Source organism: Hermetia illucens, chromosome 2 (assembly GCF_905115235.1).
Source record: "Hermetia illucens chromosome 2, iHerIll2.2.curated.20191125, whole genome shotgun sequence".
Classification (NCBI taxonomy): Eukaryota; Metazoa; Arthropoda; class Insecta; order Diptera; family Stratiomyidae; genus Hermetia; species Hermetia illucens.
Window position 1 is genome coordinate 116,760,140 of NC_051850.1, and position 27,341 is coordinate 116,787,480.

At 43.8% G+C, this 27,341-nt stretch overlaps 1 protein-coding gene across 2 annotated transcripts in view; it reads left to right on the plus strand.

Annotated features, from left to right (window-relative positions):
* LOC119649241 (hemicentin-1-like) overlaps nucleotides 1-17,374 on the plus strand; it is a 101,391-nt gene extending 84,017 nt beyond the window's left edge. For both annotated transcript variants that reach the window (XM_038051306.1, XM_038051307.1), the window contains 8 exons: nucleotides 56-203; nucleotides 270-424; nucleotides 5,745-5,957; nucleotides 6,021-6,177; nucleotides 6,239-6,417; nucleotides 16,563-16,765; nucleotides 16,828-16,985; nucleotides 17,048-17,374. In XM_038051306.1, the coding sequence (XP_037907234.1) occupies nucleotides 56-203; nucleotides 270-424; nucleotides 5,745-5,957; nucleotides 6,021-6,177; nucleotides 6,239-6,417; nucleotides 16,563-16,765; nucleotides 16,828-16,985; nucleotides 17,048-17,292 (1,458 nt within the window). In that variant the 3' untranslated portion in view covers nucleotides 17,293-17,374. The remainder of the gene's footprint in view (nucleotides 1-55; nucleotides 204-269; nucleotides 425-5,744; nucleotides 5,958-6,020; nucleotides 6,178-6,238; nucleotides 6,418-16,562; nucleotides 16,766-16,827; nucleotides 16,986-17,047) is intronic.
* Nucleotides 17,375-27,341: the final 9,967 nt, after the last annotated feature.

A 27,341-nucleotide genomic window follows, 5' to 3' on the forward strand; every position in this document is an offset into this window, starting at 1 on the left:
ATATAATAGAAGTAAAGATTCTAATAATTCAAAAATAAAACAAACTTTCCCCTAGAATTCGGCTCCTTTTTATAAAGGAGTATCTCACGATCAGGGAATATTATCGATAGGAGTGACAACGGTAGCAGATAGTGGACGCTATTCGTGTTCAGCTACAAATATTGGTGGAGAAGCTACGAAAACATTCGTGGTTAAAGTTCACGGTATAAGTTCATTAGAAATTGAATTTTTTGTAACAGAAGTTTTCAATCAAATTGTAATTATTTCAGGTCCACCTTTCTATGAAATCAACCCAGCTAATTACGATATTATTTTGAAATGTCCTCCCATTGCGGATGAAGCCGGTCATATAATTTGGGAGGAAATGCTTCTTGAAGATGAAGCAAACGAAACCAATGTTCTCTCCGAAAATTCAGAGGATTTGGTAAGAAACATAAACACTATGCAAAAAAATCGACTTTTGAAGGTTCTTTCGATAGTTAATAGTATTGGGCGTGCGCTTTTTAAAATAAAATTTGTTCACACTATTGCGCCTTGATGATCCAACACTACATCTACTCCCAGAGTACAAAAACACAGTACCTGAAGAGAGAGAGGATAGGAGAGAGCAGAGTACCACCATCACTAAGAGATTAGGTTTTTGTCGGCTACTTGTAGTCTAGCCTAAAATTGATAGACAAAGGGTAGCTTCCTCCAAACTGCTACTACGGTAGGCGGACTCCAACCTGCAGACACAGAATTTCACCCGTTCACTAGTTGAGCCTTCTTATTTTCAATATTCTCTGGGTCGGCTCCTTCTTTTTTCAATCTACTACTATGTTTCACTTATGAATAAAAGAATCGGAATGCCGAAAATGAATCAAATCATCAAAGGTCTTGCCATTCACTACTTAATTGCGCACAGTGTCATGATTATACGTACATATTTCGGGGATTACTTACTCCTTGCATCTGTGCTCCGCTACTTAGCTACTTGTAAGAAACGGAGAACCTACTTGTTTCCATACTAGAAAACCTTGGTTTTCTTGCATCTTCCATTCCGGTTTTACTTGCTTCTCTTCTCAAATCCAGAGCCGTCTGGCCATGACTCGGTAAAAGGACAAACAGATCTCATCAGCATGGCAACGCACCCTGAAGTACATTACCGATAACTAGAAAAAAAATTCGATGACAAGATGTGCGATCAGCAGTATGGAGTTTTGTCTGGATGGGGGGAACAAAAGAGGTGCTGACATCGCCCTGCCAAGTGACAATCATATGATGATCGCTTACGTTCGCTTCTGTGCGGCTACTACATGTATTCGAAGCGTGGAGCGTCAGCCTCCCCCATTCAATTCGGTTCACGTCTCTACCCGGTTGTCATCCAGCAGGGATAAAGTTTCCTTCTAAGCAGAGGACACAAACTCTAAAGAACCTATCCGATAATATTGACAAGCACTGGGTCGTGATAACAAACCGCTGAATTTCTGCCAGAGGGGAGAGGAGTCATCGACCATTTCCCAGAAAGACGTCACAAAGTTTAGCTGACTACAGAAATATGAACGCAGATCGATAAACGTAAAGCCTAGCAAATACGATTAGGTAAACCTGTCAGTTATGCTTGATAAATGAACAGTCCATCCAGACATCTCTTGAAGATGTACACGTACTGGCAATCATAACGACATTATTAGTTCAATGCTTTCCTCAACAGGGATTGGAATACAAAGTTGCAATATATAATCCACATACGCCCAGCTTTGTCTGATCTCCTTTAAGACCAGTTGGATGAAAAAACCGTTTTTCAATCGATAGCTGGCTGCTTAAACAATCGAAACTGTTAGGATATCGGGACCACGCTCATGTTCCGCCGCTACTTAATTGCTGAATGTTCAGGTGTAACTGGCTGGTCAGCCGGAGCATATATGGTTGGCATAAGGAGCTAAGATTTCTCATCGAAGTTGGTGGTAAGCGACCAAAAAATCTGGCGAAACAATTGCATCCAGATCAAGCAGGCAAAGCCGATCACGACGAACCGACCCCGCTTGTGCACAGGACAAAAGCTAAAGAAAAAAAAGATGTGGAGCTAAGATTTCTGCTTCTTCTGACTGCGAGTAGGGTAGAGCGCGACATGTTCAAGCTCTGTGGAAAAGTCCGTTAAGTCTGTGCGCCGTGATGAAAGATATCCCACCATTGCGTAAGTGAGAGAAGCAGAAGCTACCATAAATAGCAATGCTTTCGCTTCCGCGAGTATTTAAATGGCTCTGTGAGAGATGTTAACAATAGGCTTCATCCACCCTGATGGGAAACTGAAGGGAGGGAAGGAGCCTTTAACACCATTCTGAATCGTGTAACATCCGGTGAAATTAAAGGCAGCCCGCATTGAGTGCCATAAATGCTGCCGTACAGATATTCGATAAATCATGCTCGTATGCATCAAGGAACACCTCCACCCCACCAAAACTAAATCGAGAGGGAGCAGATTACTTTCCGCTCTAGATCCTCCTGCACCGACCATATTAACACACGGGTCATTGTGGAGTGTGGGCCCAATTTGATAACTGCTTCCCCTGCTCTTCATCGACTGACCGCCAGAGTCAACAGGGAATGTATCTAGGATGCTCTAGGCAGGAAGGGTATTCCGAAGAAACTAATAAATATTATTAAAGCAACAGATAACGGTGCCAGGGGAAATATCACAAGTTAAACAGCGTTGCAACTTGTCAGTGATAATGGTTTTCTTGTCATCGGGGATGTTCCTCATGCTGCCACGACTGAAGGGTGCGAAAGAGTTAAAAGGGGTCATCCCATGATTCCTGAAACATTTCCTTTACGCTGGTATCTGTTTATTCTCTCACTGGCCAAGTGGTTCTGCTACTTGGAGGAAAAGGTAAACAAAGTCGGACTAAAAATAAACACCAACAAAACCAATTTTCTCAGCATGACAAGTTTCTACCTCTGTTAGTATTTAGGAGTACAACATTGAAAGTGACCTTCACTGTTATTCAAAAGCTAGAAACTTTCACCAATTCATGCCTGCATTGTATTGTTAGGGGATTCTAACCTGAGACAATAAGAAATTCTGAAATTTGTCGACATACAGTCCGCAGATACCACAGATTCCACTAGGTAAGAAAGGGTGATAACTCCATGCACATCACCAGGGGGGAACTACGTAGGGTAGAAAATTTGAAGACGAACGAAAGCTTTTCGGAAAGTCATGGAGAGATTTAAAGCAGATTGTGAATAGTCGACAACGATGGTGTGTAAGTGCTTGCGCTATGCCCCCGTTTATTATGGTACAAATTTCAATGATGGATAATAATAATAATGGAATGGATACTCGACCTTTTACTGTTTCAGAGTTTTAGCGTTTTTCGTGACTAGTGTCAAAAAACATGACCAGTAAACTAAACTATTCTCCCAGGTGCCTAAACCCACTTTGTATAAGCGCGGGTTATTGCTCCAAAATATGTCTGAATTATTCATCACTCTCCACAGAGAATCTACATCCAGTATACGTAGATATCCTTAGCTTCCCCAGGTGATAGTTCACCATGCAGTTACCAGTGACTATGATCCGGAGACCCTACTTGGTGATGTTTAAACAACCTTTCGAGTGTTTGGTTTCGTATCCCTCAATTCCCAACCTTGGACTTTTCTATTCCTAGTAAGTTTGCCCAGTAAAGTTCCTTCAGCCGTTCCTCTTCATTTTTCAATGCCATAGCCATGGATCCATGCTCGACTCCACAGAATGGCTCTAGCCCATATAGCGACGTTGTTACTCCTTTCCTGGCCAACTCGCAAATTCACTTGGGGTCTAAGTGCTTTATTAGCCGCCAGGCTGTTGGTGGGAATAGCAATGTTCTGTCCCCTATAGTTCCTTTCGAGGTTGAAGAAGGCACATCTGTCTATGGCGTATATGGGATCCGAAATACTCTGGTATGCTTACCCATTGGTTCAAAATGTATTTTCCTTGGACCAATGACCGCGGCACCTGCCCCCTCTGACATAAGGGATGCGTTGACATTGATCCGTCGTGTTTCAAATTTCTTATTGAAATGAAACTTTCTTCCCATGTTATTCATTGGTATAAGTAATTCGGGATGCCGTCTAGAAAGACTCCCCGTCTCACTGGTACTCCTGGACGTCCTGAAGATCGCCTTCCTTGCCTCTGGGGATGCCGTTGGGCAAGTTAGTCTTTGAAGTTTGTGTAACTCCTCCCCTGTTCTGCTGAGTTCCATTTTATCTGCCCAGATTAGCATCCTGTAGGTGATCATAGGCCTTACTATTGAGTGTATATCCAGTGCAGCATTTTCGGGGTATATCCCCATGTCATCCCTATTTTGGACCTGGAATTCATCAGAGCCCTTCCAACTTTCCGACATATATTTTCAACATGTGTCCTCCAGAGTAATTTTTGGTCTGGTGTGATTTCCAATTTCAAGGCGCCTCTAGAGTTGTGCTGGGAAAATGCCATTTCGATTGTTTGAAGGTTGCTACTGCCCATCTTACTCTAGCTACCGTGCACATCTCTTTGACTATTTCGCGCTTCCAATTCATCTTCCAATTCTCTTTCTCTCAAATTTTTTTCTATTATTCATCTATCTATCGCCTGTCCAGACGGGACCACATTCAATCAAATTGACCACGTATTCATAGAATGCCGCCATGTTGGGGCATGGGGCATGTTGGGTTAAGTACTTTGATGAACTGCTCAACAACCATAATATCGACGAGTTGGCCAAATTAATAGGACTGACTAGGATAACCAATGTAGCAGGCCGGATAAAAACAGAATGATCACTCTCGAGATCATTCACCATCAATGACGGTCTAAGACAACGGGATGCTCTATCAGACATTTTCGTTAACCTTGCCCTGGAAAAAGTTATCCACGCCTTGATGTGCCAGAGGCATCATCCTTTCCTAGTCCAGCTAACTACTGGCCTATGTTGGTGATATTGACATTATGGAAAGAATAACTCGAGAGGCGAGAAATCTCCGACTGCTCAACAAATAAGGCAAGACGAAGTGGTGGCAACGTGAGCACTAAAACCGCAACAAGCAACAGCAATACAGGTGAAATAAGAACAATAAAGACAAGTAATTACAATTTTGAAACCGTTGATAGTTTCTCTCCTCCAGGGTCGAAAATCACAACCTGTAACAACCACGACGATGAAATTCACGCACGGTTGTTGGCTGCCAACAGAGCTTATAAGGTCAAAGCTTTTACTGTACAAGACAATAATCTTGCCAGTCCTCATGTATTCCTCGGAGACCTGGGTTTTTAGCAAGATTAATAGCGAACTCTTAGTCGCTGGAATCTATGAGCGATACTATTCCAGTCTGGGTGAGGATAAAATCCGGCTTAATCGGTTGTGGTGGACGTCACTTAATCTGTATGAGTGAAGATGATCCTGCCCGAATAGCCTATCAAGGGAATATCTATGGTAGAAAAAGAGGACGTGGCAGATCCTGCCAGAGGTGGCATGTGAGACAGTCGCGGCAAACCCAGAATTTCTGGAATTACTTACTAAGGCAGACCTAGACTTAATAGCGGTTGTTGCGCCGTTGGTGATGATGATGGGGTTATAGAAGGGTTCTTGCAATTGATTGACTTTTGTATTGGGTGGAGACTCGAACCGTTCCCCTTTCAGGCCAATTAAGTTTTGAATAGACTTCTATCTATGAATAAAACCATCATGTGACGCTCTGGAGGGCAATTATATCTGAACGTACGTTTATTTTTGCTATTCCAGATTATCAGCCATGATCTTCCCGCCTCTATTTACACCTGTTACCACGAAAACTCAGCTCCTGGAGAGAACCCTAAAAAGCTTGAAGTACAACTCCTCCAAACACTCCCTGTAGAATATTATGAGACGAAAAGAGTTGTCAATGTTGGAGATACGATAAGCATGTATTGTCCTTTGGTATTAGAAAACCCAAAAACGCGGGTTTACTGGTTCAAGGTAAGCCTAACTTTTTTGTGAAACGAATTCCCCCATTCATGTATATACATATATATCTTTCAGAGTGGCCTTCGCATTATGAAAGTTGCAGGACAATTCTTCTCGAAAAACGGAGCGGTGCTTAATATTCGCAGTGTAAGCAGAGAAAGTGAAGGCACCTATAAGTGTCGAACTGGACCAGGGAAAATGGAGCGAGGTGTTGTTCTACGAACAAAAAGAGGTTACAATTCTTGGCTGCATAGAAATTATATATGTAATTCAATGTCTCCATATGACTCTAGGTACACCTGGTTGGTCCAACTGGAGCACCTGGACACCTTGCACTAGAAGTTGCGGAAAAGGAATGAAAACTAGAACAAGAAAATGTTTCGCTCCCAATGGAGAATATGTGGAAAGCGATGGTAGGTTCTGCGCAGGGGAGTCGATTGAAATGGAAGCTTGCAATGATTTTACGTGTCCGGTAAGAATGGAAAAAAATAGTGATTTGGGCAACCAACTAAGTTACGCTTAGTAGTAATAGTAGAATCTTCATTCAGTAGAATTCAATATTATAAAATTAAGGTAAGGAGCTACGCCTGTACAACATTGAATTGTCCCCTAACTAGTTACTCTGAACTTGCGCTTGATGGCGTTATAATTTTTGTAAGGACGCTTACGAAAAGCTTCATTTGTCGAATAACAACTACTTCATCTTAGCAGTTAAACTTCTTTAGCCTTTGTGCCTTCTGATCGGCTCGTCCTGCTCTATTGCGCTTTTCTTTCCTTCATAGGTCTGATATGGTTAGAGTCAAGATGCTCTCAAATCGTTGTTTAGTCAATGAGCCATCGTTGTTTCAGTAGACCTTTTAGTCCTTTCCCGCCCATCTCGAAATTTTCTATCCTTTTTATGTATCGCAAACACTGCTCTCTTTCTCTACTTTTCTGTGCGACATAGTTTTAGGCCGACTTACTCGTCGATCATTCTAGGAAGGTTTCCATTATATGGTCTAACCCGCAATGTAGTTATTTTTTTAATACATAACGCATCTACTGCCAATTCCCCTTTCGAAACGACGAGGAGCAAGTGAAGCGCTAATCTAAAATTCGCACACTACTTCACAATGATCTGAAGGGCGTTAAAGTGGTTAATCCAAGGGCAGCTTCTAAAACATCTTGACTTCTATCCGAATAGTATGGGGATCTTTGTTCACTCCACCATGTGAAGGATTCAACCGATTAAGAGTGGATCGATTCCATGCTGTCCTGCTGCATCATGAATTGCTGCGTACGAAGCATAATTGAACGCAGCTTCGATGTCTATGACGTGTAGATCCGTCTCCCTGATTTAGGAATAAATATCACCTTCATAATAAGTCAGTTAATTGGAGTATAAGGGTGCGGCAGGCATGCATGGAATATATTTCGAATATGTAGATTCAGAGAATCCATTCCCTCAAGAGGAACGATGCCATCCAAACTTGCAGACCTGATATTTATAACGAATTAAATACCCATTTCACTCACTATAGTGATACGACTTCGGATCTATCGATTGAGGGCTGTGTGCACCGAGGAATGGGATTTCGGATGTTACTTTGGAAGCACATTTTAAGCAAATAGTTTGTCGTTTCTTCATTATTTTCTGTGTTCCTTCCGCATTGTAAACGTAAATTAGGGCTCCCTGAGTCTTTCTGTACCGATTCCAGCCAACGGCTTAATAAGGCTATAGAGCTCAGCTGAGGAGCACCCTTTTCCTATCGTTTGTTCTGCCAAATCCGAATTCCACTATGATATTTTACCATTCTTTGGTTTGTTGGGTGGACAGTTCTTTTCAAAAGTTTCTTTCATGCTCGCTGTGATCATCTCCTTCGTTTTCCCAATTACAGCAATGGATAAGAGACGCCTCCCATTTATCGAAAATCGGGCGATCGGTTCTATTTCTTACGTCGCCTAATCTGTCTTCCGCGGATTCCGAAATGGAGTAGTTGGAGGTGGATCTATGCCCACTATCTGCGTCCCAAGAGCGTCATATCGTCTGCCACGAGCCGCAATGTCATGGGATGCCACAGTGATGTAGATGACCACTCGCCTGGCCACATTAAAGCAAATGGGTCCATTGCCCAAATTGCGAATTTGTAGATTGATTCCTATCTCTCTCTCTCTCGCGTTGATATTGGAACTTCCCCAGAATATAAGTTGAGCGTTGATATCACATCTTGCTATTAATCCCATGCCTTTATTCTTGGTATATTGGATAGCTCTGATTATTCCACTGGGAACTTCGTCAACGACGTAGGAGGCATAAGCAGAGCGTCTGTCGGTCTGTCCATCTGTCAGTCAGTCACTCTGTCACACGCATTTTTCTCGGAGATTGTTATAGCTATTGCCACTGAATTTGATGTAAAGATGGGAGTTGTGAACGCTCATACAGTGAGTTACATCATTCTACGTCGAATTTAAATTAAATTTCACCGAATATGGTCATGTGGCGTATGAAATGAAAGGTCTCGGTTAGTACTTTCCGAAGCCGGTCTTATTTTTGACATCTGTTGGGAAGGTGGGGAGTGCGGGGAGTTGAAAGTGATCATTTCTTTAACGGATCCATTCTCAGAAACTACTTAACCGTAAAATCTGGAAAAAAATAAGAGGCTGCCACTATATGATGCCTAGGTTCCGAAATACCTTCCATATCTATATCTGTTCAAATAAAGTTAATAATAGTGTATTACTATAATTTTTAGTAATTGGCCGCAAAACCCCCATTAAGCTCATCCTAGCACCACGCATTTTCAGCAATGTTCGCTATAACATAAAGCATGATCCTGTCTAATTTGGTGGAAATCGCAATATTACTAGCAAAGCTATAATAGGTGAGATTTTTCGTTTCTTTGCAAATTCAAGACATTGAATGTCAACACCACCGAAAGTGCATATTTTCACATAATATATGCATATATTACGTGCTACATACTAATGGGACAAACGCACACTCAACTCTCTTTATAAAAGAAATACACAAAAACTTTCATACTTGAAGGGTCCAGCTTCCGGGATCCCAACTTATTTATGGTTAGTTTGGCAGTTGTGTCGTCACATAGATCGTTTGCCAGGTAGGCCTGGAGTTCTTTTGAAACCTTCATTCAGAAACGAAGTCTTCCATTTTCGTTGACGTACAACAGATCACCATATCGGCAGTTTAAGCTCTGATTCCCTTAACAACAACCCATGGTTCTTGTATGAGGTATAAAAATGTCGTACTAATTTTGATCCGACGACTGATAAGTGCAGTGGCTGCTTTAGAATGCGTTGAAATATACGTTTCAGAAGAAGGGCTGCACGTCCCCTTCAATGGTTTTAGGAACGAGTCGGCACTTGTAACGTCACAGTCCCAAACCCGTAGTAGAGTCGGCAGTCTATTTGTTCCCGAGGCTTCTTGATATCCGCTTCAGGAATACAGATAGTATAGAAAGTTCCCGCGTGCTTTGCGTTGGCGGAGAAGAGGGCGGGGCAGCAATCCTATTAGCCGAACCAAAGCGAAGTGGCACCGGGAAACGCTGTACTCACTATGAGTTGCTGGTTGTGATGCAGTAGGAGAATGGTCCATGAGTTATAAAGCCGACCAGACCCGAATCTGCACGGAGGCTCACCTGAAGTGGAAACCCTCCCAGGGGTATACTGGTAACATGGGAACCTGCCTATCCCAATTTGCATGTCTCGTCGTTCGGTAGAAATTTACATACGTCATGCATCCACGGGCATGAATGCTGAGCCATCCACTCAATGTAGACTGGCACCGTTGTCCTTGTAACAGTGGGACTCTGATCCATGTCTTAATAAAGCCGTGGGGTAAAGTTTACATGACAGAAACTCACGTTAAACCACTAGGACTTAACTGATTTGCTCCCTAACAGGTGAAGATGTTGAGGTTACAATGAACACAAAGCTGTTTCAGAATCTTAGCTCCATTACGCTCCACACTTGGAAGCCACAGAAAGCAATTTTTTAATTATGGCAGCTCTATAGGCGCGTGGGTTGTGGTCCGCCCGGAGGCATTATTTGTCTAAAGACTGTTTTCTGCCCGGAGGCAGATTGTTACTCGTGGGGAAGATTTTAACCTCAGCAGGTGGCGCCGACTGGGGCCTCGGATAAGGTGTGCTGACGGAATAAGGCTTACTTCGGTTGGTCTGGGTTCTGGTCGGTTGAGGAATGGATTCCAATTGGGTTGGTTCCTACTTGAAATGCAGAATTTGAGTCTAGACTCAGGTTCTTTATCGATGAGCTCAGGAGTGTTCGTTCACGCAGGCTTGGATTGTCATAATGGAAATTTAGCAGTGGTATATGTTTTTTTTAGAGTTTTTTGTTTTGCTATTTTTCATAGTTGCCTGCCATGCCTTAATTTAGCAGGGAAAATAAGTCAATTTTCGCCGAGCTCCGAGGCAAAGCTAGTTGAAACTGAGGGTCGCCTGGCACCCAGCATGGTATTGACTGCTGGGCCTGGGTCTTACCACCTAGCTTCAAATGTCACCTCTACTAGAGGATATTCCTTACTGAGAAGGTAGTAGGAGGAGGTGATGCTTCTTGCTTGGGTCAAAGTACCGCCGTGACAATTCTTTCTCAGCTCATATTTCGGTGTATTTGAGTTTCTTTCGGCTTAATATTAGATTTGCTTCCGTTTTGTGATCAGCGAGTATTAGTCCAGTAGTTTCAAATAAGCCTTAGATCTTCTTAATCGTTCCATTTGCTGTTGTTTCGATCTTGTGTTTTGCCGTCATAACAAGGATAATGGCGCCACCGCCACTTTTACATTTACTTTTACTTCCTTCGGAAGACGCTGCTGCAAAGTCCATTATACGAAAGTGGACCCAGCACCGATCCCTGAGGGACGCCTGCTGCCACACGGAAGTAATTTCTTGTTTCGTCGGTTTTGAATTTTAGCTTCCCGTCGATTTAGTAGTTTGCCACTATGTTTCTCATGTAGCACGGATTATTCATATTGATGAGCGACTTTTTATGAATAACCAGTTTACCGAGTTGTAGGCATTCTTCACATCAAACGGATATTTCCCGCCTTCTATGGTGCTGTAGTGTCTACCATCTCTTTTATTGCATCGATGGCAAAGCGGTGGCTTCTGAATCCAATCTGCATATCAGATGGAGCTCTTTCGTTTTCAGCTACCTCCAGCAATCTGTTGCAAAATAATTCTTCTCGAATTTTTCCTATCGCATCTACAGAGCATATTGGTTGATGTAAGGGGGATCTCTGATCTCCCCTTTGGGCAATTCATCTTCGTAATAATGTCTCAATTGACGACTGTGATGGTTTTAGTCACTGTGATCTTGGCGGGAACAGTGTTTCTATGATTGATTTCGGCAATATCGGACAGGTTACTTGCTGTGTCTTCATCATCAACGGCGCAACAACCGGTATCCGGTCTAGGCCTGCCTTAATAAGGAACTCCAGACACCCCGGTTTTGCGCCGAGGTCCACCAATTCGATATCCCTAAAAGCTGTCTGGCGTCCTGGCCCACGCCATCGCTCCATCTTAGGCAGGGTCTGCCTCGTCTTCTTTTCCTACCATAGATATTGCCCTTATAGACTTTCCGGGTGGGATCATCTTCATCCATACGGATTAAGTGACCCGCCCACCGTAACCTATTGAGCCGGATTTTATCCACAACCGGACGGTCATGGTATCGCTCATAGATTTCGTCATTGTGTAGGCTACGGAATCGTCCATCCTCATGTAGGGGGCCAAAAATTCTTCGGAGGATTCTTCTCTCGAACGCGGCCAAGAGTTCGCAATTTTTCTTGCTAAGAACCCAAGTTTCCGAGGAATACATGAGGACTGGCAAGATCATAGTCTTGTACAGTAAGAGCTTTGACCCTATGGTGAGACGTTTCGAGCGGAACAGTCTTTGTAAGCTGAAATAGGCTCTGTTGGCTGACAACAACCGTGCGCGGATTTCATCATCGTAGTTGTTATCGGTTGTGATTTTCGACCCTAGATAGGAGAAATTGTCAACGGTCTCAAAGTTGTATTCCCCTATCCTTATTCTTGTTCGTGCTTGTGTTTGACCAGTGCGGTTTGATGTTGTTGGTTGATTCGTCTTCGGTGCTGACGTTGCCACCATGTATTTTGTCTTGCCTTCATTGATGTGCAGCCCAAGATCTCGCGCCGCCTGCTCGATCTGGATGAAGGCAGTTTGAACGTCTCGGGTGGTTCTTCCCATGATGTCGATATCGTCAGCATAGGCCAGTAGTTGGGTGGACTTGAAGAGGATCGTACCTCTTGCATTCACCTCAGCATCACGGATCACCTTCTCGAGGGCCAGGTTAAAGAGGACGCATGATAGCGCATCCCCTTGTCGTAGACCGTTGTTGATGTCAAATGGTCTTGAGAGTGATCCTGCTGCTTTTATCTGGCCTCGCACATTGGTCAGGGTCAGCCTAGTCAGTCTTATTAATTTCGTCGGGATACCGAATTCCCTCATGGCCGTGTACAGTTTTACCCTGGCTATGCTATCATAGGCGGCTTTAAAGTCGATGAACAGATGGTGCAACTGTTGTCCATATTCCAACAGTTTTTCCATCGCTTGCCGCAGAGAGAAAATCTGATCTGTTGCTGATTTGCCTGGAGTGAAGCCTCTTTGGTATGGGCCAATGATGTTCTGGGCGTATGGGGCTATCCGGCCTAGCAAGATAGTGGAGAATATCTTATAGATGGTACTCAGCAACGTGATACCTCTATAATTGCTGCACTGTGTGATATCTCCCTTTTTATGTATGAGACAGATTATGCCTCGCTGCCAATCGTCAGGCATTGATTCGCTGTCCCATACCTTGAGCACAAGTTGATGAACCACTTGGTGTAACTGGTCGCCTCCATATTTAACCAATTCGGCTGTAATTCCATCGGCTCCTGGCGACTTATGATTTTTTTAGCCGATGAATTGCACGGACTGTTTCTCCTAAACTTGGTGGTGGCAGTATTTGTCCGTCGTCTTCAGTTGGCGGGACCTCCAACTCGCCGATGTTCTGGTTGTTCAGTAGCTCATCAAAGTACTCAACCCATCGCTCTAATATGCCCATTCTGTCGGAAATCAGATTTCCCTCTTTGTCTCGGCAGGATGAGCATCGAGGTGTATAAGGCTTCATCCTGCTGACTTGTTGGTAAAACTTCCGCGCCTGGTGCGGTTGCTCCCTGTACTTTTCTAGTTCACAGACTTGTTGGTTCTCCCAGGCTTCCTTTTTCCGTCTGTGAAGTCGCTTCTCCGCTCGACGGAGTTCGTGATAAGTCTCTGCGCGTGCCCGCGTTCTTTGAGAATGCAACATTACTCGGTATGCGGCATTCTTACGTTCCGTTGCTAGCTTACATTCATCGTCAAACCAGCCGTTCCGACTCCTTTTGCGGCTGGGGCCAAGTATATTTGTGGCCGTATCCATGATAACCTTCTTCAGGTGGTTGTGAAGATCATTAGTTGATGTTTCATCTCCAGGTCCTCTATTGACTGCGGTTATTGCGGCATCCATTTCCCTCTTATAGGTGTCGCGGAGGGTTGTGTTGTGGATGGCTTCAGTGTTCACTCTCACCTGATTGTCAGAGGGGATTCTAGGTGGTATTGTTATTCGAGCTCGGAGCACCATGCCAACGAGATAGTGATCCGAGTCTATATTGGCCCCCCTATATGTTCTGACATTCATCAAGGCTGAGAGGTGGCGGCGTTCGATCAACACGTGGTCAATTTGGTTGAAAGTGGTCCCGTCTGGAGAGGCCCATGTATGTTTGTGGACCGCTTTCCGCGCAAACCAGGTACTTCCAACAACCATTTCGTGTGACCCTGCTAATTGAATAGTCCGCAGTCCGTTATCATTTGTTTTTTCGTGTAAGCTATGGGAGCCAACGTATCGCCTGAATACGGGCTCCTTCCCTACTTGGCTGTTAAAATCCCCAAGTATGATTTTGATATCATATCTGGGACAGGCTTCGAGGGTTCTTTCTACTGCCTCGTAGAAGGTATCCTTCTCCGACTCTGCAGTCTCCTCTGTAGGGGCGTGAACGTTTATGAGGCTTATATTTCTAAACTTGCCTCGCAAGCGCAGAGTGCATAGCCGTTCGCTTATACTTTCAAAGCCGATAACAGCAGGTTTCATTTTTTGGCTGACTAAGAAACCTACTCCGAGCACATGGTTTACTGGATGGCCGCTATAATATATGGTGTAGTGGCTCTTCTCTAGGAAACCGGTCCCTGTCCATCGCATCTCTTGCAACGCTGTTACATCAGCCCTATATTGGGACAGGGTATCGGCTAGCTGCTTATCAGCTTCATCTCTGTACAGGGAGCGCACGTTCCATGAGAAAATGCGCAAATCGTTGTTCCTTTGTCGTTGCCGGGTCCGTCGTTTTGATATCCATCCTATCCGAGGCTCCTGTTGTGGCTTCGTAACGGTTGTTTTCCGTGTAGGGTTGTCAGCCCTACCCAACCCCCAACCTGGAGGACCAGTTGGTACAATTTGTCCCGTTTTTAGGCGCGGGAGACTCGCCTTCATCCTTCTCCGTCTGCAGCTTTTCGTCAAGAAAGAGCTCCCAGCGGTCACCACGTGGAGGTGGAGATAGGGTTTGGTAGTAGAGCTGTTGGTGTTGGTTCAGCAGGCATTTCCCAGGTTTTATGCTCCATCGTGGGTACCAATCCACGTTTCGCCCCGGGACCTATACTACCCTTTGACCACTGCTGTGTCTTGTTCCCTTTAATTTTAAGGGGACCACTCTATAGATTGTGCCGCAGGGATTCACGTCAGAGGTTTTTGAATCTATTTTTACTGTGGTCTCTTCCTTTCTTTCCAATTGTCTAAATGTAGACAGTTTTCCGAGGAAGTCCAGTTTTCCTCCGATTCTTTGGACACGCATGCATGCATTTTGCCCTCTAATCCATTAATTCTTCGTTCCACCAATTGCAAGGCGAGTCTCTTCTGTTGAATTCTCCTCTCGCCATTGGTGCATCGCAGACGTTAACAACCACCTCAATTAGTTCTTCTGCTGATTTTTGATTGATACTGTCGGAATTCATCATCAAGTGAAACACATCTTTGTCGAAAAAGTTAACCTTCCGTTTTTGGATATATCAGCTGAAGGTTCTGTTCATTTTTGTATCCTCCGATTTCGAATATTACCGCCTGATGATAGCATTACGTAAATTCTTCGCTAGCCCACCATCACCTCGCTTTTATGATCGTTGTTCGCAATTCTTATTTCCGCAGATGCTGCTACCACTGTCTGGAGCTCATCTATTGTCCAATTGAGTCTCGTGTGGCAACTATACAAGTTGAGCCCGCTTATTTTACCACAGATGAAACCCTCTGCTGGCACTTTGGTTTCCGATTTTTTCCTACTCCTCACGAATGAGTATTCTTCTAGAATAATCTGGGTGGAGTAAACGGCCCAATACCCTTGACCATGCCGGCCTAGCTAGCATCTGGCCTCCTGGCTTTACAAACGTCCTTATCTTATTGCCGATCTCCGTTCCCTCTCTCTTCTTCAGTTCTACCATTAAAGGCTAAGGTCTCTTCAGGTTACAGGTCTTTTTTAAATAGCCCGGATACCATTTCTTACTTGTACCGATAAAGACTGTTTTCTTTCTGAAGTCTAATATAGTAACCTCAGAGAAATTTTACTGTTCACGGTAGGTCGATTATTAGCTTTTCTATAACAGCCTGGCTTCCCAGCTTCTCCCTGCTAGAATATTTTCACCTCATTGTCTATGTTCCGAAGACGTGATTGATGTTAACACGGGCATATTTTGAAGACGCTCAATATCTATTCTTTCAATACGACAATGTTTTATTGAAGATTTGCCTTTCATGGATATTTCTTCCCAGGAACCATACCAAAATCATAGTGACAACTCTTCTACTAAGTTGATCAGCAGTTGGTCATGATCATTGCAAGGAACAGCCTCAATTCATTGTCGAGCCAATTGCATTTCCAGATTTCAGTCAAAGCAGCAATGGCCGATCTATCGCGCTGCGTTGCCAAAAACGACGTTTCCGAGATATACAAACTGATTAGCGCCCTCAATGCCCTGTCTAGTATTGAAGACCCCCATACTGAAAACCTTGCTTTTGTCAGCGTTTCTCTTAAGGGTTAGTTCTACTTGCCTTCTTCTCCAAATTTTGAGCGACTTGGCCAAGGTTTATGATCCGATGAGAGAGCAAGCTGATGTCATCATATTCATGGTATTTGGGGAGAGATTTCATGGTTCATTGAAGCCTTTTATATATTCCGACCAATGCAGCATGAAAAACGTCAAGGAAAAAATAATGTCGGTGACAAGATGTAAGTCTGGCGAACTCTACTCCAGATAAACCCCTTGTTCATGCTGTCAAAAGCTTTCTCTGAATTGGCAAAGAGCAGTTAATGTGACTATTCAGAGCGGAAACGGGCCTGCTCTCTGTCGATAAAGTTTTTGGAATGTTTCTTGATGTGCTCCAGGATTATTTTAGTTATTATCTCTTTTTATCTGTCTCTCTATATACAAACATTACATGTCTCATATTGACGAAGCCATACACCATAAATTTTCGGAGCCACACAATTACATATCTCAATAAAATATCCGACTTTCTTTCAGGTAAGTGGTGGTTGGGGTGACTGGTCGGACTGGTCGTATTGTCCAGCAAAATGCTGGGATTCCACGTTGGAACCGAAGCCGATGAGGCAGAAAACCAGGACTTGCAATTCACCCCCGCCATCAATGGGCGGACAATTATGTTTAGGTGCAGTAAAAGAAGAAACGGAGTGCAGTATTGAACCGTGTCGTATCGATGGAGGATGGTAATAATTAATACTATATTATATACGAATTCAACACTTTAAACGCCTAACATAAACCACAGGTCATCCTGGAGTAGCTGGAGTGCTTGCTCGGTATCTTGCGGCGTAGGAATCAGGACACGTGAACGAACGTGTAATAATCCACCTCCCCAATTTGGAGGGAAAAGATGCATGGGTACTTCTACTGAACGGGAACCATGTAGACATGAAGATTGTCCAAGTATGCTTAATGCTCGTATACATAATAAATAAATGTCTTTTAATAAGGCTTCTTTTCAACAGTTTCCCCAGGAATATCACACATCACTGAGGGAACTCCAGTTGATGGGGGATGGTCAGCATGGTCGGAATGGGGTAGTTGTAGCGTATCCTGTGGCAATGGATGGAAAGTTCGTCAACGATCTTGTACGAATCCCTCACCAAGAGATGGCGGTAGACCTTGTTTCGGTCGAAAAATGGAAACAGAGGTTTGTGCAGAACGTGCCTGTTCAGATGGGATTGGTTTTGATACGAGAATGTCACTATAAATTTATAACAATTTATAATATGTTATATGTGTATGTTAGCTTAAGCCAGATACATAGACAAAAATAAAATAATCATGTTAATAGAAAACCGTTTCAGACTTTTCTATAAAGGCCCACATTTGTGAATTTCTTTTGTATATCTTTGTTTATTAATATTTTATTACGTCACCATCCCGATTCTTTCGGTTTTTACACCCCCTGAATATTTTTAAGTAATCTGATATCGTGATACATACATGTTACTTATGATGGTGCAGGAAATTCATGGAACAGTCTTTACCTTTTTATCAACAGTTGGATTTCGACCAACTCTCCAATATTATGCCTCATATAACCTTTAAGAGGGGTGGCCAAGTAGTTTGGAATTATGTAAATATTCTATTACTGACTTTATTTGAGCAGACGTGAGAACCGCTGAATGTCATACAAAGAAATTTTCATAATTCTTTTAAGATTTTTCCTTTGGGAGATTTTTCGGAAAGCGACTTTGAATGTAATGCTCCAACTACTTTTCTCTGTGTACTCGCTATTTAGATGCATAGGTCCAATCTAAAAGTCAACGTTCATTGCAGACTCTGTACTTTGTTCTACATATAGTACATTCGGCATTAGGGTCCAGAGTTTTGCAGCTCCACGTGCGAAGTCGAGGTTTGCAATCATGCATCATGCTTTATAGCGAGGGGGTTTATGAGCCGTTCGCACTTCTCACTGGCGTAATTTAAGGGCGTGGTGTCGTTATACAAGACTCATCTCTATAGGGGCCTCCGCATTATCGAAAGTTGAATTTAGGGGAAGCTCTGCAATTATGAGGCTTCTACAATATCTAGAGTGGTAGAAGCCGTGAGTCAAAAGAGATCTCTAAACATCCCAAAATGTAAACAGGAGGGGAGGTCATCGTGGGGTAGAAAGGCCTAAAGCTCTAAAAATACTCCTTCGATAGTAAATTCGATTGTATACCCACAGATATCCGGAGAAATAAAAGGGGATCTGAAAAGAAGTAGGGACACCTGGGCAACCAATAGATTCCCAAAATACAACAAACGGTGTCGCCTACTTTAAAGAAGGGGACTAAAACTTTGATGGATGGGAAAATAGTGACGGAACTACTAACGTCTGTAAGGTAGCCGATGTCCAATCGGAAAGAACTTGGTTGGACGTCTAAAAAAAGAAAAAAAAAAGAAAAAGAAAATGAGGATTCGCCCAGAAACGGTTATCATTTCTAGCATCTATGCAGATATACTAAGAAAAGTGCAAGCTGAACCTGATCTACAAAACTTATTGGTGGACGGCCTCGATAATCCTGAGGAACCAAGCTTAAATGGACTGGCGGGAGCAAACCTGAAGGCTTCTGCAGACAAGTAAAATAAGTCGGCAAACTAAACGCTTCAGGTGCGAAAGGTTTTGTGTATTTCTTTCATAAGCATTTTTGAATCAGCATTTTTTCACTTGTACTTGATTCTAGGGAAAACTCAAGGGGGGTTGCTAGTCAGTTTCTAAAAAATATATAATACTTATAATGCATATGATAATATACTATTACCTTTGCACTATGTTACTCATTGCATGCGAGGAGCTTCACAGATTCCATCTTTCTACCAAATTTTATATCAATAGGAGTAACCAGTTCTGAGATATACGGTGTGACGGAAGGACAAAAAGACGAAGAAGAAGAGAAATTCGCACTGCCTTGAAAGGATGCTGCACGTTATAACAATTTGCGGAGGAGTCAGTTTGAGAAGAGCCTATAGCAGTACTCAAACAGTCAAAATACGATTACCAGAGGAGGCAGCGAGGAAGTTGTTGGCGGCCAGAAAAGTTCGGACTGGATGGGCATTCTGCAGTTCGAGAGAACAAATCTCGCGTTCTAAAGGCCTCATGTTTGAACACCATGCGTCCCAGCATCAATACAATCAATGCAGAAGGTGTGGGGTGAAAGGCCATGTGGCCGGGGAGTGCAATAAGGACCCTAAATGCCGATTATTCGAAGGAAAAGTGGACGGGATAGCCAGAATATTACCGGAAGTGGTAAATGCCCGGAATCCAGGAAGGCGTTTACTCCAATGAGAAAATGCGGTTTATTCATCTAAATCTCAATCGCTTAGATTTGCTGGAGCAGACCACCTACGAATCGGAGATGGATGGTGATGTAAACACTTTTCGGAAGGAAGAGTTTGCTTCAATCGTAGACCTGATCTTCGTCTACCCTGCACTGGTACGTGGTATATCCTGGTGCGTCAGAGAGGACTATACTCACAGCGATCACCAGGAAATCTTCTTTGAACTACGGGAGAACCACAGGGCAGTAAACCATCATGCCCGAAACCGAGAAAGATGTCAAGCTGGTCTGCAAGAACTTTGGATGAGCAGACCTTAATAGAAGTTTAGTTAGAGCAACTTAATAAGCGGGCGCCTCTAAAGGGAGAGCTCTCCATCTGATAAAATGCTCTGCTCAGAGGCGGACATAAACTCGTGGAGTGCGCTACCGTTTTGTTGAAAATCATCATTAGGTTATTCTTCCAGTAAGAGAAGAGCAACGGCAACTATTGTTATATGATGGCGATTGCAGCAGTCACCAGAGAGGAGCTACTGGAGGTTTGCGGTATAAGAGGGAACAGTAAAGTACCGGACCTGGATGGAGTATCGAATAAGGGCGTTCAGCTCGGCGTGAAATCTAGACTAGATACGTTCGCTGAGCTGCTCGAAGCATGCATGTTCGAGGGGATATTTTCTACAACGTGGAAGCGACGAGCTGGGTAACCTACACGTGAATTGTCTTCCTATAGATCTATATGTCTTCTGAACAGTTGTCGAGAGCAAGCATTTTAGATCGACAGTACGGGTTCCGTAAAGCCAGATCAACTATTGATGCCATCAAATTGGGGACTGGCTTGGCCGAAGGTGCAATTCATGCAAAGGGCAGTACCAGCAAATATTACGTGGTTGCTGACGACGGAGTCCAGGAGTACTGAGCCCACTGTTGTGGAACATCATGTACAACGATGTTCACAATCCTCCGGACAGGGAGGAAACTATGGTGGCTAGTTATGTTATGGTCGCGAAACATCTCAAAGATGTTGAGTTATACTCACGAGAAGAAATTGATGCTGTTAAGGTTTGGTCTGTTATGACTTTAGGACTGTCTCAGATGGTGCAGCATTCGCCATCTTGGAATTGATGGCAATTGACATTTTGGCAGATGAGATGACGAACATATACATTGCGAAGCCTATATCTTCTTTGTCGCACAGGAGAAACACCGAGAGGGAGAGGTAAGTGGCAAGAGTGTTGGGGACGCTGGCAAAAGGGTCAGTGGGCACATAGGACTGCCATCAAAGAGTAGATATTAATTATAATCTTACCCAGTTGCTCAATGGGCAATGCCTGGATATCGCCAGTAGATGTATAGGGTTAAACTGGATACCTCACTTGATTGTCCAAACTGCGATGGACTCTCAGAGGACCCAGAGCACGTATTCTGCCAGACAGTGGAGACGAGATAAGCGCGGTCACGTACGCTGCGTCGGGAAGAAAGATAACAAAGCGGCAGAAGCTAGACGGGATCACTTGTAAGAGCAAGAATATTTAAAGGAAGCATCTATTGTAAGTGTTGGAATGGCGTATAGTAGCACACAGATGGTAACCATCCGACTACCAGAAGAGGATTGGATGGTTGCTCTGTCGCCTTAAAGAGCTGATGTCTTCAAAGTGATGCTGAATCACTCTTATATGCATATCTGACGAGACTATGTACAAGTTCTGCTGATGAACCTGATCAATATAGAAGGAGTGGAGAAAAGCCTTAAACGGTTATAGAATGTGGCCAAATGCATACTATTCGATAGAAGGAAAGTCTGAATTCCAGACATCCAATCACCAATCAACATCAATCACTCTAGGGTTATTCAAGAATTCCTCTCGCAGACCACTGAAGAAATTGAGATTAGCCACAATAAGCAAATGACAAGAAAAACCCTGGCAAGACTGTGTAAGCAGCCAAACTGGCAGGTGTAATACATGAAATGGCCCGTAGCTAGCTTTGCATCGGCTGAATCCACAAACATACTGTAGAGGTTGGCTTCAGAGGCAAAAAGGTGAAAATTAAAAATCATTGCCGATTTTAATGCACAAAATGAGGAAGTTTACTGACGAATTCAAAATGTCTATTGAGCACTATGGAGGAAATATTTTCACAGATTGTTCCCTATTGTAGAGACTCTGAGGGGCTTATCAGACCAACAATTCGTTTTTCATAGTCAGATTAACTGCCGACGCCATTAAATTGATTTATTTGATTGGGTTATTTGAGAATGCAATACACAAAAGGGACAGTAATTGCAAGTGATTACCCTTGACGTTCAAAATGCGTCCAAGTCAGCCAATAATATAAGAAAAATCTGGCTGTGCTTATTGATAGTTATCTAACATGAACACATTGTCCAGGCTCTGTATTGTGCTTCACCATGTATAATGATATCCTCAACGAACAAGTTACTAGAGAAGTCATGATGATGCGTTAAGCCGAATGGATACCGGTGATTTTAATTGAATGATATTTCGGGGATATAAACAAGTATTCCTCCAAAGAAATCACTGCTTAAAAAGGGTAGCTGAAAAATGCAGGTCTTCTGTTCGCGAAGGAAGAAATAGTAGGCTCCCCCCTACACGAAGTGTAGCAGGGGAATTACCGTTCGGGTTGGAATGGTGAATTACAACATCATTTCGGAATCAACAATCAAGTAGTTTCACGTGTTGATAGGCTGGGTTTCGGGCAGCAGTTGCTGGATACTTACATTCATCATCATCAACGGCGTAACAACCGGTATCCGGTACGGGCTGGCTTAATAAGGAACTCCAGACATCCCGGTTTTGCGCTGAGTTCCACCAATTCGATATCCCTAAAAGCTGTCTGGCGTCCTGACCTACACCATCGCTCCATCTCAGGTAGGGTCTGTCTGGTCTTCGTTTTCTACCATAGACATTGCTCTTATAGACTTTCCGGGCTGGATCATCCTCATCCATACGGATTAAGCGACCGTCACCGTAACCTTTTGAGCCGGATTTTATCCACAATCTGACCGTCGTGGTATTACTCATAGATCTCGTCGTTATGTAGGCTACGGAATCGTTCATCCTCGTGTAGGAGGCCAAAAATTCTTCGGAGGATTCTTCTTTCGAATGCGGCCAAGAGTTTGCAGCCTTTTTTTGCTAAGAACCCAAGTCTCCAAGGAATACATGAGGACGGGCAAGATCATTGTCTTGCACAGTAAGAGCTTTGACCCTACGGTGAGACATTACGAGCGGAACAGTTTCTGTAAACCGAAATAGGCTCTGTTGGCTGCCAACAACCGTGCGCGGATTTCATCATCATAGCTATTATGGGTTGAGATTTTCGACCCTAGATAGGAAAAATTATCAACCGTCTCAAAGTTGTAGTCTCCTATCTTCATAGTTTTCATTTGACCAGTGCGATTCAGTGTTGTTCGTTCGCTGGCGCTAACGTTGCCACCATGTACTTAGTCTTACCTTCATTAATGTGTAGCGCCACCTACTCGATCTGGATGAAGGTAGACTGTACATCTCGGGTTGTTCTTCCCATGATTTCAATATCGCCAGGGTAGGCCAGTAGTAGGGTGGACTTGAAGAGGATGGTGCCTCTAGCATTTACATCGGTATAGTGAATCACTTTCTCCAGGGCCAGGTTGAAGAGGACGCATGATAGGGCATCCCCTTGTCGTAGACCGTTGTTAATGTTGAATGGTCTTGAGAGTAATCCTGCTGCTTTTATCTGGCCTCGCACATTGGTCAGGGTTAGCCTAGTCAGCCTTGTTAATTTCGTCGGAATACCGAATTCTCTCATGACCGTGTACAGTTCTACCCTGGCTATGCGATCATAGGCGGCTTTAAGGTCGATGAAAAGATGGTGCAACTGATGTCCATATTCCAACAGTTTCTCCATCGCCTGCCGCAAAGAGAAAATCTGATCTGTTGCTGAATTGCCTGGAGCGAAGTCTCTCTGGTATGAGCCAATGATGTTCTGGCGTGTAGGTCTATCCGGCGTAGTATGATAGCAGAGAATATCTTATAGATGGTACTCAGGAACGTGATATCTCTATAACTGCTGCAGTGTGTGATATCTCCCTTTTTATGTATGAGACAGATAATGCCTCTTTGCGAACAGTCAGACATTGATTCGCTATCCTTTACCTTGAACATAAGTTGATGAACCATTTGGTGGCAGTATTTGTCCGTCGTCTTCAGTTGGCCGATGTACTGATTTTTTAGAAGTTCATCAAAGTACTCAACCCATCGCCCCAATATACCCACTCTGTCGAACATCAGATTTCCCTCTTTGTCTCGGCAGCATGAGCATCAAGGCGTGAGAGGCTTCATCCTACTGACTTGTTGGTGAAACTGCCGCGCCTGGTGCGGTTGCTCCCTGTACTATTCGAGTTCACAGAATTGGTGGTTCTCCGCTAGCCGGAGCTCGTGGTAAGTCTCCGCGTGTGCCCCCGCCCTTTGAGAATGCAACATTACTCAGTATGCAGCATTCTTCCGTTCTGTTGTTGGCTTACATTTATCGTCAAACCAGCCGTTCCGACTCTTTCTGTGCTTGGTGGCAAGCATGTTTGTGGTTGTATTTATGATATCCTTCTTCAGGTGATTGTGGAGATCATTTGTTGATGCTTGTGTTGTGGATGGCTTCAGTGTTAACTCTCATCTGATTCGAGCTCGGAGCACCGTGCCAACGAGATAGTGATCCGAGTCTATATTGGCACGCCTATATGTTTTGACATTCATTAAGACTGAGAGGTGGCAGAGTTCGATCAACACGTGGTCAATTTGGTTGAAAGTTGTCCCGTCTGGATAGGCCCAAGTTTGTTTGTGAACCCCTTTCCACGCAAACCAGGTACTTCCAACAACCATTTCGTGTGACTACGGGCGGGTGAATACGGGCTCCGTCCCTAGTTGGCCGTTAAAATCTCCAAGTATGATTTTGATATCGATTCGTTCTACTTCTTGTAGAAGGTATCCTCCTCCGACGCTACAGTCTCCCCTGAAGGGGCGTGAACGTTAATGAGGCTTATATTTCTAAATTTGCCTTGCAAGCGCAGAGTGCATTGCCTTTCGCTTATATTTTCAAAGCTGGTAACAGCAGGTTTTATTTTTTGGCTCACTAAGGAACTTACTCCGAGCACAGGGTTTACTGAGTGGCCGCCATAATATATGATGCAGTGACTCTTCTTCAGGAAACCGGTCCCTGTCCAACTCATCTCCTGCAACGCTGTTACATCAGCCCTATATTGGGACAGGGTATCGGCTAGCTCTTTGGCAGCTGCATCTCTCTATAGGGAGCGCACGTTCCATGAGAAAATGCGCAAATCGTTATTCCGTTGTCGATACCGGGTTCGTCGTTGTGTAATCCGTCCAGTCCGAGGCTCCTGTTCTGGCTTCGTAACAAGTTGTTTTCCATGTAGGGTTGTTAGCCCTACCCAACCTCCAAACCTGGAGGACCAGTTGGTACAATTTGTCTAATTTTTAGGCGCGGGAGACTCGCCTTCATCCTTCTCCGTCTGCAGCTTTTCGTTAAGAAAGAGCTCCCAGCGGTCACCACGTGGAGGTGGAGATAGGGTGTGGTGGTAGAGCTGTTGGTGTTGGTTCAGCAGGCGTTTCCCAGGTTGTATGCCCCATTGTGGGTACCAATCCACGTTTCACTCTGGGACCTATACTACCGTCTGACCACCGTTATCCCTTATACCCGTGCCAAATTTTGTACTTCTAGGATGGACATAAGGGGGGTTGCCGGGTAAATTTCTAAAATGTGGAAATATACTACCGTTAACTTTATTTGTGCAGATATCGGGGCTGGATGTATTTTGAAGCCTAGATTTCGCATTGATGCGCCACTGTGGAATATTTCAGACTTTTCGGATTGATAGATGAAGGTAGACACCGAGACCGGTTACCTTTTTTGATGATCATATTTTGAGCCCTCACTCCCCTATGTTTCACCCGATATCAAATATGGAACCAGTTTCGAAAGGTACTAATTAAGCCCCTTCATTTGTTACCCCACATGGGCACATTTTATGAAAAAAAAATTTTGCATCCTCAATTCACTCTCCCCGCACTCTCCCACTTTAATAAATTTTACCTAGTTTATAACTGCCAGCAGTCAATAGGTCTTATATGTCGTCAGTGCAAAAGTACTGTTTAGTACCCATGATCCTGGAAAACATCGGAAAAATTCCTGCTAGATTAATACCTACAGTGTTGCTATTGCTAGTTCTTATTTTCTCCTTTACCTCCTTTCTTGACGAGGAACTGCAAACGAGGAAAGCAGCAAAAACTGTTCCAGTGGGTTCTTTAGGTAAGGAGCTGCCATGAAGCCATGAAAAAAGGACTGAACCACAATGGCAGACCCACAAAGAAAAGGGGCAAACAATTTGCACACCTGCGCTTCCTATGTAGAGCAACCGACAAAAAAGGAATAGGATAGGAACCGCTTCGAATTTTGGCCATTCAGTGAACAATGAGCTCGAAGAAGATTTCGTAGCCACAAAAAGTTCGTCCTTTCGCACATTGACTCTGAAAATATAAAATAACGATTACTTCAAAATGTCAGCAACATCGACGTTGCGAATTTTCAATGTCAATCACGCAATCAGAGATTTACGTTACGTTGGAGCCTATGCATATATTCAAAGTTTTCCCGCTTGTATGATCCAGCTTGATAATGAGAGAGCTATCATGTTTTCGGAGTTGGTACAATCTCCGCAGGAGCAGGATTTCACCTAATACTAGTACTAAGTGCCAAGTTCGAATGATCCTACCTACTTAAAATATAAAGGGGCTCTGGTTGCGGTGGCCGCCGCTTGTAGGGTAATGGAAGAATCCGTCGAGAACTTTCCGCCACATTGAACACACATACTGAACGGTGTATTTTGGCGGCACGGTTTGAACCAGACTGTGCAAGAATCCCAGGACATCAAGGGAAGCCATGAGTGATTTGGGTACAATACTTGTACCTGACAATATTATGGGAACTGCAACCCGCACCGAACGCTCATAGCTCGCCTTATTCTCCACGTATTTACGTTCATTGTCGCTATTATGGAGGATAGCAACATCAATAATATACGCGGAGCGACCCGTCTTGTCAACTAAAAGCACGTCAGGTTTCTTGTGTATATGGCGGTCAGTTAGAATATGCCGGCCCCAATACATGCTGTAAGCAGAATTATTCAGAATTGCTTGCGACTTATATCGTTAAACTGAACATGTTCTCGTGATCAGCCCATCCTTTGCAAGGTTTTAATGAATCATCTGACATATAGCATTATGCTTGCATTATTGCACCGGTACCATAACAGTGCAGCCAAAAATGAGATTTTCCAACGTCTCTAACGCCGAACTACATATTCTGTACCAGTAGTTCTCCACCCGTTCGGGTGGCGATCACGCCGTCTTGAATGTCACACATGAATCTTTTCGTCTCAGCAAAGAGCCCACCAGCACACAGCCATTGGTTCGACAAATGCAATTCGACAAATGGCTGCCAAAGACAATTCGGATGATGCATTTAGAATTTGGACAGAGTAGTCTGTATCCGTTGCTAGACTTTTCCAGGTTGATTTTCGTCCACGGCAGATGGGTACCAGCTTCATATGTCGCAGTAATTCGGACAACAGAGCATCTTTCAGATCACCAATTCGAGCATGGTTTCTCTGCAGAATTCCTAGGTACTTGTAGAAGTCTGTCTCGATCATAATTTTGATGTGGAGGACAGTAATGTTACATCGGGCATGCGGCATGAGATGGCCTTTGCGTATGGCTTGGATTCGACACTTGTCTAGTCTAAATTCCATCCGAATATCACGGCTTAACCTGTCTGCTATTGGCAACACTTCTAAGGTAACCGTCAGTACCAGCATAGAACTTGATATCATCTAAGTACATCAAGTGTGTCAGCTTGCACTTAGCACGTAGGCCGTATTTTATTGCAAAACCATGCCCTCTAGCATCATTCAGTTACCATGAAATTGTGTGCC